The sequence below is a fragment of the Choloepus didactylus genome, chromosome 10 (genome assembly GCF_015220235.1).
Source record: "Choloepus didactylus isolate mChoDid1 chromosome 10, mChoDid1.pri, whole genome shotgun sequence".
Classification (NCBI taxonomy): Eukaryota; Metazoa; Chordata; class Mammalia; order Pilosa; family Megalonychidae; genus Choloepus; species Choloepus didactylus.
Genome location: NC_051316.1, coordinates 126818214 through 126832888, shown reverse-complemented (window position 1 = coordinate 126832888; position 14675 = coordinate 126818214). Strand labels below are relative to the sequence as shown.

The window sequence follows — 14675 nt, the reverse complement described above, 5'->3', positions numbered from 1 at the left end:
AATTCAGACACTTGACACTAACTTATATACGTAAGTAACACACCAATTAATAACTAAACCAACACACCAGTTAACAATTGAACAGGCCTTAAACCCTTACCATATCTAAGTAATACAGCAATTAACAGTTAAACAGGCATCAAACACTTACATATTTCACTAAATACCAATTAATTATTGGATTACTTCCTTCCCAGGAGTATGCTCAACATACAAATTCTGGTCAGGGCCTCAAATCCTGTAGAGAATGATACTCAGAAAACAGAAAGGTGTAGCAGTCAGAGCAAAGGGGGATCATTTGGAAGTGGGACCCAGGGTCTTAAAACCCAGGTCCAGGGGATTTGAACCTTCATACTGACTTCCCGACCACTTTTACCTTGGTGACCCACTCACCCAGTCAGTAAATCCCAATTAATTGCTGGATTACTTATTTTCCAACAAACAAACTCAGGGCAGGGCCTCGAACCCCATACAGACAGAGGTCAGAGCCTCGAACCCTGAACAGACAAACTCAGGGCAGAGCCTCGAACCCTGAACAGACACAGGTCAGGGCCTCGACCCCTGTATAGACACACACGGGTCAGGGTCTCGAACCACGTGCAGAGGTACCCAGAAAACAGAAAGGTGCAGAGGTCAGAGCAAGGGGGATCATTCTGGAAGCAGGACACAGGGCCTCAAGCGCAGGTCTAGGGGCCTCGAACCACCACAGTGGCATCCTGATCCACTTTTACCTTGGTGACCCAATCACCCAGTCAGATGTCTGGACTTAGAGCTGGAAACTGTTTCTCTCTTTGAAGCATTTTAAGGCGCCAAGGGTCTGGAGTGCTAGCAGAGTCCAGAAAAACCCAGTCGCCTCTAGACTACAAGTCCAGCAGTCACAAAAGGCTCAATTACCGTGTTCCCTTGGCCTGCTGGGCTCCAGAACTTGGGGCCGTTGACGTATGCTTCTTCAGAATCTCTGTCCCTTCTCGGGGCAGCAAACTGGTACCAGAAAAAAGTGGTGGGTTCTCTGCCTGATGCACGTAACAGCTAATGCATGACACAGGGTTTCACAGAGAGGAAGAGTTTAATACACCCATGAAGCAGGACTATGGAGTTCAGGATTTTTATGGATTCACGCAAGGGGGGGTGGACTTGTAACCACTACAATATCAAATGTAAACAGGGCTGAGACTAGACTAGAATAACCATAACAATAGGAAATAAACACAAGGGTGAGGCTAGTTGCATTTCAGTAATTCTAGGTATTAATTTTTGCCTGTTCTCCAATATAGAAAGAAAAACATCCATATAATGATTCAGCAATCAAAATCATCTGTTAATTCCTAATTTCCTGGTGACTGTGCTGTGACCTGGGGAGGCTGAGAGCCAAGAAGGAGAAGGGAGAGGAGGAAGGGTCCCCGGAGTGTCCCCGTGACGGGACGCTGCAGTTAGAAGGGAGGGGGCCTGCTGTCTAACTCGGCAACCTTTCCTTTCTCCGTGCCATGCAGTTAAGGGATTTTCCTTTTCCAATTCCCTTAAAAAGTGGAAATAGCTGTATTGCGTGTTGTTTTGGATCATAAAAAATTTACGTTTCTTTTAAACCTTTTTGACTACATGAAGCAATACAAGCCCACCACCTAGGAGGAACATTAACCCTTGGTAAACATTCTCAGAGACTTCCTCATGCACATAAAACACACAACTGACGCAGGAGCACTTTCTTGGGAACGTCTCGCCTTTTTAAAGGATGCATCGACAGGTTTGTTCGGAGTCTGGTGGATGGATGGCAGTAGCACAGGAAAGCAAGATCAGAGGCCGGCGGAGAAGGCAGCTGGGGCAGCGTGACTTCTTTCAATGTGATTACCGAGGGTGCGAGCCCCGTGCCAGGTACCCCACACCGTTAGGAGTCGGCGGCATTTCTGCACACCCGCCATGCAGAAGTGTTAAAAACCACAAAGGCAACTCTGCAGTATGCTGCAATCCTGAAGCTGCTCCTGTCTCAGCATGTGTGGCGGCACCTCCCCAGGCCGGTCGATACCAAACATGATTTCCAGCAGCTGAAAAGTGTTCCACACACAGATGCCCCACCCCTCGCCTTAACCCCAGCTCCCTAATGGACAGTTAGCAAGTTTCCAATTTCCACCATTATAAGCAATGCCTTAGGATCAATACTTAGAAATGGAAGAGCTGATCAAACAACAGTTTCAGAATTTTTAAATCAAATCATTGTTGGGCCCATCTCAGACTTTAAAATTTAAAAAGCCAATAAACCATCCTCTGAGAAATAATCTTTTATTTTATTAAAGAGTCCAAACTTTCTTCACTAACTAAAAACCCGGGCGGAGGCCCCAGCAGGGGCGGGGAAGGAGCGCTGGCTCGGGAGGCCTGGTTCCCTTCCGGAGCCACCCGACAAGGTGCCCCATGCACGTCCCTTCCGGGGCCTCTGCTCCCTCATGTGCGAGAGGAGGCAACGATCCGACAGCATGGGGCTGCCCAGGGCCCCTCCTCCCAGGACATCCGGGCCCAGGGCCAGGGACACCCCCATCCCCCACGTCTCCCCCAGTGTCCTGGGAGGCAAGAGGCTGCAAACCACCTCTGCCGTGTTGCCTAAACACAATTCAGCCTTTATCAGTAATCCCTAATGAGCCAAGCGGCTGGGAGGGCCATGAGGGGTGCGGCTCTCCCACAGCCAGCAGATGAGCAGCCTCACATGGACAGCATCCCATCTGCTGTAGCAGATGGCCTGCAGACTGGGTGCCACCGGGTCACCTCTGAGGGCCCAGTGCTGGCCAATCCACCACCTGGCACTGTCTCCCAGCTTCGAACCTCCCAGGGGCCAGTCCTGTAGGGGCCTGGGAAAGATGATGGCTTAATGGGGACCAGAGTGGCCCATGGCTTACTATGACAGCAGGAGGCCTGGGAATGTGCTCATTTTCTCCAAAGAGCAGTTGCAGTGCTTGGGTCTGATACCAGGCCATGCTGGGGAGAGCACAGAGGGGGTGGCTGGAGCTGCAGGAGGGGACCTGGACCCCAGGGCTGGCTCTCCCAGCTGGGTGACCTCGCGCAAGTCAGACATGTGTGACACGTGTGGCACAGTAAGGAGCAGAGGCTCTGGAGGCAGCAGACCAGACTCCGAACCCAGCTCAGCCCCTGGGAGACCCTGAGCTTGCAGCACCTCTTAGGAGAAGCGTTTCCTCGTCAGGAAAAGGGGGTAAAACCGTGGTCAGCGTTCCAGGAGGCCCAGCGCAGGGAGGGGACACACTTCCCATCAGCAGTTAGCTGTGCTCATGTCTTCTCTTCCCCACTGGATGGTGAGGTCCCTGAGGGCAGGGATTTGGCCCCAGTATAACTGTGTACCTGTGGTGGTTTAGCACTTTTCGTACCCTAGAAAATCACGTACCCCAGAAAATCATGTTCTTAAAGCTAATCCATGCCTGCGGGTATAAACCTATTGTAAATAAGATCTTATGATGAAGTTACTTCAGTTGAACTGAAACTGTGGCCCAGGGTGGGTTTAATCCTCTTAGTGGAATCCTTTATAAATGGGATGAATACAAAGAGAGAGAGCCAGAAAGCCAAGGAAGCAAGAAGCTGAAATCAAGAGAACCTGGAAGAGAAGGGAGAGCCCAGCGGACACCGCCGAGTGCCGGCCACGTGGCCGAGGAGCCCAGGATCACCAGCAGCCGGTCTTCTGGAAGAAAGCATCGCCTTGATGATGCCCTGATTTGGGCATTTTCTCAGCCTCAAACTATAAGCTAATGAATTTTCATTGTTTAAAGCCAACCCAATTCATGGTATCTGCTTTGGGCAGCACAGGAAACTAAAACAGTGCCCTCCATGGCACCGAACGGAATTTGAGAGGCAAATTCTAAAAACGTCCCTAAAGCTACTGTGTGGGCCACCAGGCTGCCTGCACCAGGCCAAGTCCCCTAATTCCCATGTCTCCCCAAAGCCTGAGGAGAGACAGAGCCTTCCCACTGATGAGATGCAGGCAGGTGTTAGCAGATGTGGCCTCTGGGTAGTCCAGGGGCTCCTTCCCCAGCTGCTAAGGAAGGCTGGGAGGGTCTCGAGGGGAGCTGCTCTCTGGCCAGCATTTCTGAATGTCGAGGGCACAGTGGGGGGACCAGAGGTCAGGCCTGACCCAGCGTCACCTCTCCTCCTGCCCCTTTGGTTTTGATATCCAGGCCGGAGGGGAAACCCCAGGGAAGAGCAGGTGCTCATTTCCTCCTTTGGAATAAAGCCCTGACCCCGCACCCTCTCAGTGCTAAGGCCCCAGGGCCAACCCACAAGCACAATTACTGGGGCCTTACTTCCTTGTCTCGCTGAGCCCCTGTGGTAGGTGCAGCAGGAAGGACCCAGCAGGCTGCGCAGGAAAAGCTGTGGAATGAAGCACGTGGGGGCAGCTGTGGGTGCCGGGCACTGGGCCTCATTGGGTAACATGATTATCTTATAATTCCCCTTACAGACGACGACACTATGGCTCAGAAGGGTAAGTATCTGGCTCCAGGCCAGCGCGTGGGCCTGCCTGTGTCACGCGGAGGCCTGTGCTCCGAATCACCTGCTGGACTAAAGTGTGTCCAGAGCCTGCACACCTGCTCGGACACAGGCCAAAGGCAAAACCACAAGGTCTGCCCTCCCCCACCATCTGACCCAGGACACAGAGTGGAGGTTTACCGGAAAGTTAACTAGCTAAAAAAACAAATCCAGATTAAGTTTTGAACAATTTCCTCCTGACATTTTCACTCTGAACGTATGGGAGTTGTCAACAGTCTGGACAACCCTTATTAATCTCAAAAAGTCCTGCCTTCAGTTACTGAAACGTGGTGCGGCCCACAGGCTACGCGGTGATCGGGGCAAACCCCCGTGAAATCCACGTCTCCTGGGGTCTCTCTGCCTCATCTGACAACGGGTAATGCCTGAGAAAGGAAGGCTGAGCCAAGCGAGGCTGCCCACAGTCTGGAAGGAAGGGGAGGAGCGATGGAAGGGGAGGCAGTGTTTACCTTCAAGATTGTTTTTCCTTCCAGGTTCAGGTTTGGCTCAAGGGAGCAGGCAGCTGCTAGGACTGCGTGGTGCCCCCCATTAGCAGGCCCCTGAGCGGTCAGCAGCACGGCACTGCAGACCTCCTGCAGAGTGGCCTGGGCCCAGCCGGCTAGGGTGGCACCTCCAGCTTGTCTGGCCTGGAGCACCAGGAGCTGGGCCTCCCTGGGGCCGGGGCTCACCTTCTGAGACCGTAGCTCCTTGGTGAGCACCAGCACCTGCTGCTCCAAGGCCGCCGTCTTCTCCTGGGAGACGCGGCTCCGCGCAAGCCCTTCGGGGAAGAGTGGGAAGGTGGCGTTCTGGCGCTTGGCTTTCTGAATGAAATTTGCTGTCCGAGAGCACTTGGGTGTAGACTTTGGAGAATCTTCTGGCTCTTTTCCTGCACAAGAGGAGAAACACAGAGGTTACGCAACTGACAAGAGCCGCTCTCAAAGTTGAGCCTGTTTCAGAAACGCCTGGAGGGCCGGTGAAAGCACAGGTTAGTGGTTCCTGAGAAAGTGAAGCTGGAATTACGACGCAGCACATCCACTCCTCGGCGTAGGACCCAGGAACTGAAAGCAGGGACTCAGCTGCACCGCGATGTTCATGGCGGCATCATTCACAATTCCCAAAGGTGACGCCACCCAAGGGTCCACAAACAGATGACCGCATCCAAAAAACGTGGCCCAGCCACAAAACGGAATTCAACCATAAAAAGAAATGTGGCTCTGATACATGCTACAACAAGGATGAAACGTAAAGTCATCATGCTGAGTGAAACGAGCCAGACACAGAAGGCAAATATTGTAAGATTCCACTTATTTCAAATATCTAGATGAAGCAGATCCATGAAGACAGGAAGTAGAGGTCCCCAGGGGCTAGGGGCAGGGGGGATGGGGAGAGTTTGCTTAATGGGAGCCGCGTTTCTGTTTGGAGTGATGGAAAATTTTGGAAATAGACAGTGGTGATTGCTATATGACACTGTGAATGTAATTAATGCCCCTGAATTGTACACTTCAGATGGCTAAAATGACAAATTTTAAGTTATATATATTTTATCACATTAAAAATGTTGCAAAAATAAAACAAAAAACTCTCAGGCCGTTGGGCCTACTCTGGGAGCTTTGGGTTCAGTGGGTCTGGGTGGGGAGGGGCTGAGGATTTGCTTTGGTAGGGAGCTCCCAGGGGATGCTGACCCTGCGGGCCCAGGGGCCCCACCTTGAGAACCACAGGGCCACCCACCCACCATCTACACGGTGCTGGTCACCGGGCTTGTCCCCAGAAAGACAGGGGAGAACCGCACAGCCTCTTCCACCCCCAGTGTGGCCTCCTCAGGCACAAGTCATATTGGGACAGCACTGTTTCTTACTTCTGAGCCCCACCTCCACCCTCTGGGTGATTTTCAAAGCACAGAGATCTATACCCCACATTCTTGCCCCAGAGGGTAGCTCAAGCACTTATTCTTACCACATGCTAAGTTAGGAGACATTTTTCAAACCACAGAAGACTGCCTCAAGGCTGCAGGATCCTTTCATTTCCTCTGGATCAAGGGTCAGCAAACTATGGCCCACTGGGCAGCCTGCAGCCTACTTTTGTAAATAAAGTTTTATTAGAATGCAGCTACGCCCATTTGGTTATGTACTGTCGTGGCAGCTTTCAGTCTACAAAGGCAGAGTTGAGTGACTGCCACGGAGACCCTGGGGCCCACAAAGCCTGCAGTGTTTACCAGTGGGCCCTTTGTAGGAAATGCCAGCCGACTCCCGCTTTTGAGTTACTACATTTTATTCTTAGAGCAGACCCAGCATTAGAGAATCATTCGCTGGGCCTCCCTGTCCTGCCCCACTGTGGCCTGTTCTTTAGGGCTCTGCCATCAGGCCACACCAAGAGACATGAACGGCCTGGCTCTGTGGACTGAAGGAGGTCAAGAACCTTATTCTCGTGGCACCTACAGGTGACACCCAGTAAGGTCCCAGTAGGAGAAATTCCCCTCACTCCTGAGTGCCAGGAAAAGCTTTGCTTTTTCCAAGAAACTTTGTTAGTCTTAGGGCACTGGAAAAAAAATCTAGCCACTTGCATTTCCCTCTTTGCCTAAGCTGCTGGGAAGCTCAGAGCCACACGTGCTGCCCAACCTTAGGCACTCTGTAGGATCTTATCTAAAACGCCTAATCGAAATTACTCTGTTATTTTTCCCTCTCGTGTATTTTAGGAAGCTATTATGATCCTTTGGGGATTGAGATGTTAAAGGTGCTAGAACTAAGGATGTGGTGGGGGATCTGGGGAGGATGTTGGGGACTGAATCACGTCTCCCACAAAGCCATGCTGAGGTGCCAATCCCCGTCCTGTGGGTGTGAACCCATTTGTAAACAGAGCCTCAAAGATGCTATTAGTTAAGCTGAAGCCAAACTGAATGCAGTGGCGTTTGTCCAACATGGCCAAAGTCCTTGGAAGCAAAGGAGACGACACAGAAGCAGAAGCCAGAGTGGAGGCCAGAGAAGGAGGCAAGACATCGCCATGAGATGGAAGTAGAGACCAAGTTGGCACCAGGGCGCTACAGACTCTGGGGGAGGGCACGGTCTGGTGACATGACTTGGGACTTCTGGCTTCCAAAACCGCGAGCTAGTACTTCCCTGCTATTGAAGCTGACCGGTGCATGGCGTTTGTCAGAGCGGCTCTGGGAAACCAGGAGCACAGGGGAAAGACGGGGCACAGAGGACAAGCTGAACGGCTCAGCACCTTTCTTCCGGAGCCCAGGCCACGCAGCCTGGAGCTTGTCGTGTCACTCCAGTAGGCGACAGGGACCAGAAACTGCTGGGTCTTCCCGAGTGTGAGAACAGAGACCGGTCCTGTCCCAGAGAATCCAGCTGTGCGGGCACAGAGGAGAGTGACGCCCTCAGTGGCGTGACGCTCTGCTTCCCCTTTCAAGTCCCGGGCCCAGGAGAGGACGAGGGTGGGGACCAGCCAGAGGAGACGAGGCCCAAGATGGGGTTCCGATCGGAACCCCAGGATCCTGAGAGGGGGGCAATCGTGGGGCGGGGCGCAGAGGAGCCTTGAGCCATGCTGGATGTTGATTTGGTTTGGGGGACGAGGTTATGTGGTAATGAAGACGAAGTTTGCAAAATCATGGATCTAGAAAATGAGGCTTCAGGAAGTGGTGTGGGGTCAGGCTTCCCGGCCCGAATCCTGGTTCTGCCACCCGCTGTGTGGCCAGGAGCAAGGCCCTGCATGTTTCCACGCCTCAGTTTTCTCGTTTGTTAAATGAGGATAACTAACCAACCATTGCTCAGATTGCCATAAGTTTTTGTTTGTTTGTTTGTTTTTTATTTTAAAATAAATTCAAAGTTATAGGAACAGTTGCAAAAACAATACAAACCCCATACACAGAATTCCAGCATTCCCTGACCCCCTTCCCCCGATACCCCAATCCACTAACTTTAACACGCTGTCACATCGTTATTTCTTTCCCTCCCTCCCTCCCTCCCTCATTCCCTATCTATCATCCATCATCTATTGCTCTGTCTTCTGAACATATGAGAGCTAGCTGCACACATCCTTGAATAAACACTATAATTCACATATACACTTCCCATGAACAAGAACATTCTTTTATGCAATCCCATTAAGCACAGCCGAGAAGTACAAGAGATTCAACAATGATACAAAGCTTACATTCTATATTTCCTTTTCCTTATGTCTCAGCTGTCCCTTTGAGCCTCCTGTATTCCATCCTCCAATCCCATCCAGGGTCATTCTTGGCATTCAATTGTCATCTATTTAGACTTTTTTTTCCCCTCAATTGTGGAAACATATATACAGCCTAAATCTTTCCATTCCACCCCCCTCCCTAGCCTTCCATTAGTGGGATTAATCACATTTAGAATGTTGTAATGCTCTTTCCCACCATCCATTACTAGAAATTTCCCTTCACCTCAAACAGCAACGCTACACTCATTTCTTAACTCCCCATTGCCCCTTCCCCCATTTCTCTTAATCCATACTCTACTTTTCATCTCTATGGTCATATTCTCTGATAATTTCTTTGTGTTTACTGTGGGGCTTAAAATAAAACTTTTAAATCCATAACAATCTTGTTTTTCTTTGATACCAACTTAATTTCAATAGGCCACATAAACTATATACCTATACTCCTCCATTCCCCCACCTTTATATAGTCCTTGTCAAAAGTTACATATTTTACATTGAGTTCAAAACCATTGATTTGTCATTAGAGTTTGTGTATTTTGTATAACGTAGGAAGTAAATAGTGGAGTTACAATTCAAAAATTATTGACTTCTATTTATATTCCATTGTGGTCAGAGATTGTGCTTTGAATATGTTCAATTGTTTTTTTTGTTTTTGTTTTTGTTTTTTAATTTATTGAGGCTTGTTTTATGTCCTAGCATATGGCCCATTCTGGAGAAAGATCCGTGATCACTAGAGAAAAATGAGTGTCCTGGTGATTTGGGATGTAAGGTTCTATATATGTCTGTTAAAATTTTCTATATCCCTTTCTCCTTTGTTTCTCTGTTGGTAGGGCTCCCTTTAGTATCTGAAGTAGGGCAAGTCTTTTATTGGCAAACTCTCTCAGCATTTGTTTGTCTGTGAAAAATTTAAGCTCTCCCTCAAATTTGAAGGAGAGTTTTGCTGGATAAAGTATTCTTGGTTGGAAATTTTTCTCTCTCAGAATTTTAAATATGTCATGCCACTGCCTTCTCGCCTCCATGGTGGCTGCTGAGTAGTCACAACTTAGTCTTATGTTGTTTCCTTTGTATGTGGTGAATTGCTTTTCTCTTGCTGCTTTCAGAACTTGCTCCTTCTCTTCAGTATTTGAGAGTCTGATCAGAATATGTCTTGGAGTGGGTTTATTTGGATTTATTCTATTTGGAGTTTGCTGGGCATTTATGCTTTGTGTATTTATATTGTGTAGAAGGTTTGGGAAGTTTTCCCCAACAATTTCTTTGAATACTCTTTCTAGACCTTTACCCTTCTCTTCCCCTTCTGGGACACCAATGAGTCTTAAATTTGGACGTTTTATTTTATCTATCGTATTCCTGAGATCCTTTTTGATTTTTTTCTCCATTCTTTCTTTTGTTCTTTCATTTTCTGTTCTGTGGACCTCTAGGACACTAAGTCGTTGTTCAACTTCCTCTAATCTTGTATTATGAGTATCCAGAGTATTTTTAATTTGGTCAACAATTTATTTTACTTCCATAAGATCTTCTATTTTTATTTACTCTTGCAATTTCTTCTTTATGCTCTTCTAGGGTCTTCTTTATGCCACTTTTATCCTGTTCCATAGTCTTCTTGATGTCCTTTATATCCTTTGCCATGTTTTCATTCCTCGATTGTGATTGTTTGATTAATTGTGCCAAGTAGTGTGTCTCTTCTGATATTTTGATTTAGGTGTTTGGGATCGGGTTCTCCATATCATCTGGTTTCATCATATGCATTAAGATTTTCTGTTGTTTTTGGCCTCTTGGCATTTGCTTTGCTTTGCTTGATAGGGTTCTTTCAAGTGTATACAAGTTGGTGGCATACACTTTCTCCAACTAACCAGAAGACGGTGTCTGCGAGTCACCTATACTGCTCAAGTCAATTCTCCCCAACTCTGTCTCTGTGGTGTGTGGGGAAATGATTTTTGTGGGGTTCAGTTGGTGAACTCAGTTTGGGTGTGTTGCTAAAGCCGTCTGCCCTGAACGTGGTGCGTGTGTCTGGGTAGTCAGGGAGGCAGGGCTGCTTTAATATTCAAACCTCTCAGGTGTTCCCGGAGATTCAAGGCTGTTGCAAGAGTTTAAGCCTTCATTTCAGTTTTGCTTCAGATTTTCTCTGTTGCTCACCCACAAACCACCAGCATTGACGTAGCGTCCCTGGGTTTTCTGAGCGGGCCCCCCTTCTCAGCTGTGATCTTCCAGGACCTCTGCTGGGGGAAGGCTGTGCTAAGTTGCTAGTGCACATCATCCCTCAAGGGAAGCCCCAGGCCGCCGGGCTGTGCAGGGGCGCTCTCTGCCTGATGCAAAGATTAGTTTATAATTCTTGACTGGTGTAAGTTCTGAATGGAAGGCAGGTAGTAGAGCTGGGCCCCACCCCTTTCCTGTTAGAGAAGATAGATGCCCTAGGGGTAGGTCATTAGCATTTCAATGGTCTCTCTCTGCCTGTGCCACACCCCTGTCTGGGTCACAGAACTGGGATCTGAAAATGGCCAAGGCTTTCTCCACTGAGTCGAAAAAGGAACAGAGCTAGTCTAAGGCAACCCTCTGGCTTTCCAAGGTTAGTCGTCACCCAAAGCCTCTGTCTACTTGTTGGGGATTCGTACCTCGTAGTGAGCAGTTCACACTCGCTAATTAAAACCCCAGTTGGAGCTCAGCTGAGCTATATTCACTTGCTGGGAGAAAGCTTCTCTCTGGCACCACGAGGCTTGTAGCTCGGGCTGTGGGGGAGGGGTCTCCCGATTTGGATGCGCAGTTTTTACTTACAGATTTTATGATGTGATCTCCGGCATTCCTCCTGATTCAGGTTGGTGTATGATGAGTGGACGGTCACGTCTGTCCCCCTGCAGTTATTCCGGATTATTTACTAGTTGTCTCTGTTTTTTTTTAATTGTTCCAGGGGGACTACTTAGCTTCCACTCCTCTCTATGCCGCCATCTTAGATCCTCCCTCCTGCCATAAGTTTTAAATAGGTGAACGTGGGTAAGTGAAGAAGTGAGTTGCAAAGGAACACACATCTGTAGGAAGCATCCAGAGTAGGTCATTCCAGGGGGATGAAAAGTAAGTGGTGGTTGTTCAGGCAGGGGGTATTGAGGAGTGATGGCTAAGGGCCACGGGGTTCCTTTTTGGGGTAACAAAAATGTTCTAAAATTGTGGTGATAGACGCACAAGTCTGTGAATACACTGAAAGCCACTGAACTGCACACAGCAAAGGGGTGAGTTGTATGGAATGTGGGCTGTGTCTCAACAAAGATGTTCCCCCCAAAAAAGACTTAATGCAGCCCTGGCATGTAGGGCCCTGCTGTATAAGTGCAGTCACATCATCATCATCATCATCAATTTGAGATAGTGGGGTCTTCTCACAGATAGTTCTCTGTGCCCTCCAGGGCCTTATCAGGTGCTGCTCCCAGGGTCTGTCAGGTGCTGCCCCCGGGGGTCCATCAGGCGCTGCTTCTGGGGGGTCTGTCAGGTTCTGTTCCCAGGGGTCCATCAGGATCTGTTCCCGGGGGTCCATTAGGCGCTGCTCCTAGGGGTCTGTCAGGTTCTGTTCCCAGGGGTCCGTCAGGCACAGCCCCCGGGGTCTGTCAGGCTCTGTTCCCGGGGGTCCATCAGGAGCTGGCCCCGGGGTCTGTCAGGCTCTGTTCCGGGGGGTCTGTCAGGCTCTGTTCCTGGGGGTCCATCAGGCACTGCCCCTGGGGGTCCATCAGGCACTGCTCCTGGGGGTCCTTTTCCCAGAGTGACTTCTACCCAGCTGGGGGCCTCTCTTATCCTAAGATGCCCCCACAGGACTGCCTTAGCCAGTTTTCTTCCAACTGTTTTCTAAGTTAAAATGTATTCTAAGGGCACCAATGGCAATTTCAGAGAAGCCAAGCCCCTGCTGGTATGGGTCACTCACATTATGTGAGTGAAATAAAAGGCCATGTCATAGCCGGAATACATGCCTAAGGGTCACCTGCTCCACTTCTTCAGGAAGATCTGACTTTAATCAGCTCAGAATGGTGTTCTTACACCCTTTTCTCATAAGTCCTTTAAAAAAGAAAAAGAAAAATAGAAAGAGGGAGGGAGGAGGAAAATGCATGAGAGATTTTCCCTTATGACTTCTAGAGTCAGTGCTCCTGGACCCTGGTGGCTCAGGAAGAAACCACAGGAGTTTTATCCGTGACACAAACACTGGAACGCGGGTTTGCAGGAGAGTGGGTGCTGGCTCGGCCTGAGGGCTGGTCTCGGAAGGCAGCTCGGAGCTGGGCACAGGCTCACCTGGGGTACTGGGGTCAGGGGGCACGGGCTGCTCCTCTCTCTGGGGCTCCCCGCTCCATGGAGAATCTTCCTCTTGGGGCCCGGGGCCTGCGCCTTGGGCCTGCTTGTTGCCGCGGATGTTACACATCGTGTTTCTGGAAGAACGGATGGAGGATTGTGAGGCAGGCTGCAGGCCTGACTGGGCTGCTGGCTCAATAGCCAGCAGTTCCCTCGGCTGTCCCACTGCGCTGGAGCTCAGGCCTCCAGCCATGCACCCTGTTATCCTGACTAGTCTCTCAAACTCCAGGTGCCCTGCGGATGCATCCTGCCCACGACACCCCCATCCCCTCACCTTGCTTTTTCATTTTTCCACTGCACTTATCCCCTTCTGCACATGACATCACTTATAAGCAGCAGAAGCTGGACTTTCCCACCCCCACCCCACTGCTGCAGTATAAGCTACATGAGGGAAGGATGTTTGTTTTGTTCACTCATGTGTCTGGAGTGCTTAAAACAGGCCTGGCAAACAGAGATACAAGTGTTTAATGTACTAAGTGTTGAAGGAACGTTGAATGGACTTGCCGAACTGACCTTCCTGAAGCCTGTATCTGGTCTGGTAACTACCTCACTCAAAGACCATCACTGGCTCCCAACTTCCGCTGAGGCAAGTTCCAAACATCTCTTCCTTGCCTTCTACCTCCCCCTTGCTCTTTCCACACTCAGATTTGTTTCCTCTGAAGCTTTCACTGACCTCTCTCGGCCCCTGTGCAGCTGACTGCACTTCATGCCGGGGCCACCCCTCAGCCAAATACTAGTCTATGCTGAAGCCTCCAGGCACCGTTTCTCTAAGAACCAGGCACTCACCGACCCGCAGGCTGCCAGCACTTGCACGGGGTGGCGAGGGCCCAGAGTGTAGGCTCAGTAAATGTTTGGTTTGTGGGAAGGAACCAGGCAGCACCCAAGGCCTCCGACCACAGCTACCAGAGAAATTCATCTTTAGCCAGATGAAAAGACAGCGCCAGTGAAATGTTGTTTATCTGCCCTTGCAAAGGGAGAGAAGTGGCCAGAGCCCAAAATTACTAACAGGGAAGAGAAAATGACTCAGTGTTCACCAGGTTGGTGCTCTACAAACTGCAGGCTGTGGCCCGTGGTGGAAGATAAAGTCAGTTTAGAATCACGACTGGCATTTAAAAAATGAAACAGAAAAGGCAGAGTGCACCCCATGAGGGGAAGGTTAGTATCGTTTTATAAATTATATGTATGTGTGTATACTGATCTGTGATATAAAAATTATGAGCCACGGTCAAAACTGTCTGGAAAGCTCTGCACGCAGAGGGCATTTCCTTAAAGGGTGGTGACAGCGCGGTCAGGAAGAGGACGGGGTCCCGGCTGTGACATCACCCCTGGGTGCAACAGCAGCCCCGAGCAAGCTGAGCCACATGGTGGACAGTGACTCTGAAAACCCTCGTTCCACAAACACCCAGACGCTGGATAAGTACAAAGCACAGTTTTTAAACACCTCGCTGAATTCCTAGGAGAGGAAGGAAATCTCAAGGGACTGCCAACAAGACAGGAGGTGAAACTCAAGTGGGGAGAACGGAGGAGGATGAACGTGTGGCTCAGATTCCTGTTCAGCAACTCCTGCCACCTCTGTGGGAGGGGGCACTCCAACCCCCTGCCCACCCACCCCACCTGCCCTGGGTGTGATCGTGCGACTTGGTCTGGGCCACGGGGTG

The 14675-nt window shown here is 49.9% G+C and overlaps 1 protein-coding gene across 5 annotated transcripts in view; it reads right to left on the bottom strand.

Moving 5' to 3' along the window:
- The window catches only part of TBC1D2 (TBC1 domain family member 2), a 59636-nt gene that overhangs the window by 31996 nt on the left and 12965 nt on the right, over positions 1-14675 (bottom strand). For all 5 annotated transcript variants that reach the window (XR_005219069.1, XM_037850890.1, XM_037850891.1 and 2 more), the window contains 2 exons: positions 12961-13094; positions 5202-5398 (listed from right to left, as the gene is read on the bottom strand). Coding sequence is in view for 4 of the 5 variants with exons in the window: in XM_037850890.1 (XP_037706818.1) it covers positions 5202-5398; positions 12961-13094 (331 nt within the window). In the remaining variant the exon portion in view is untranslated. The remainder of the gene's footprint in view (positions 1-5201; positions 5399-12960; positions 13095-14675) is intronic.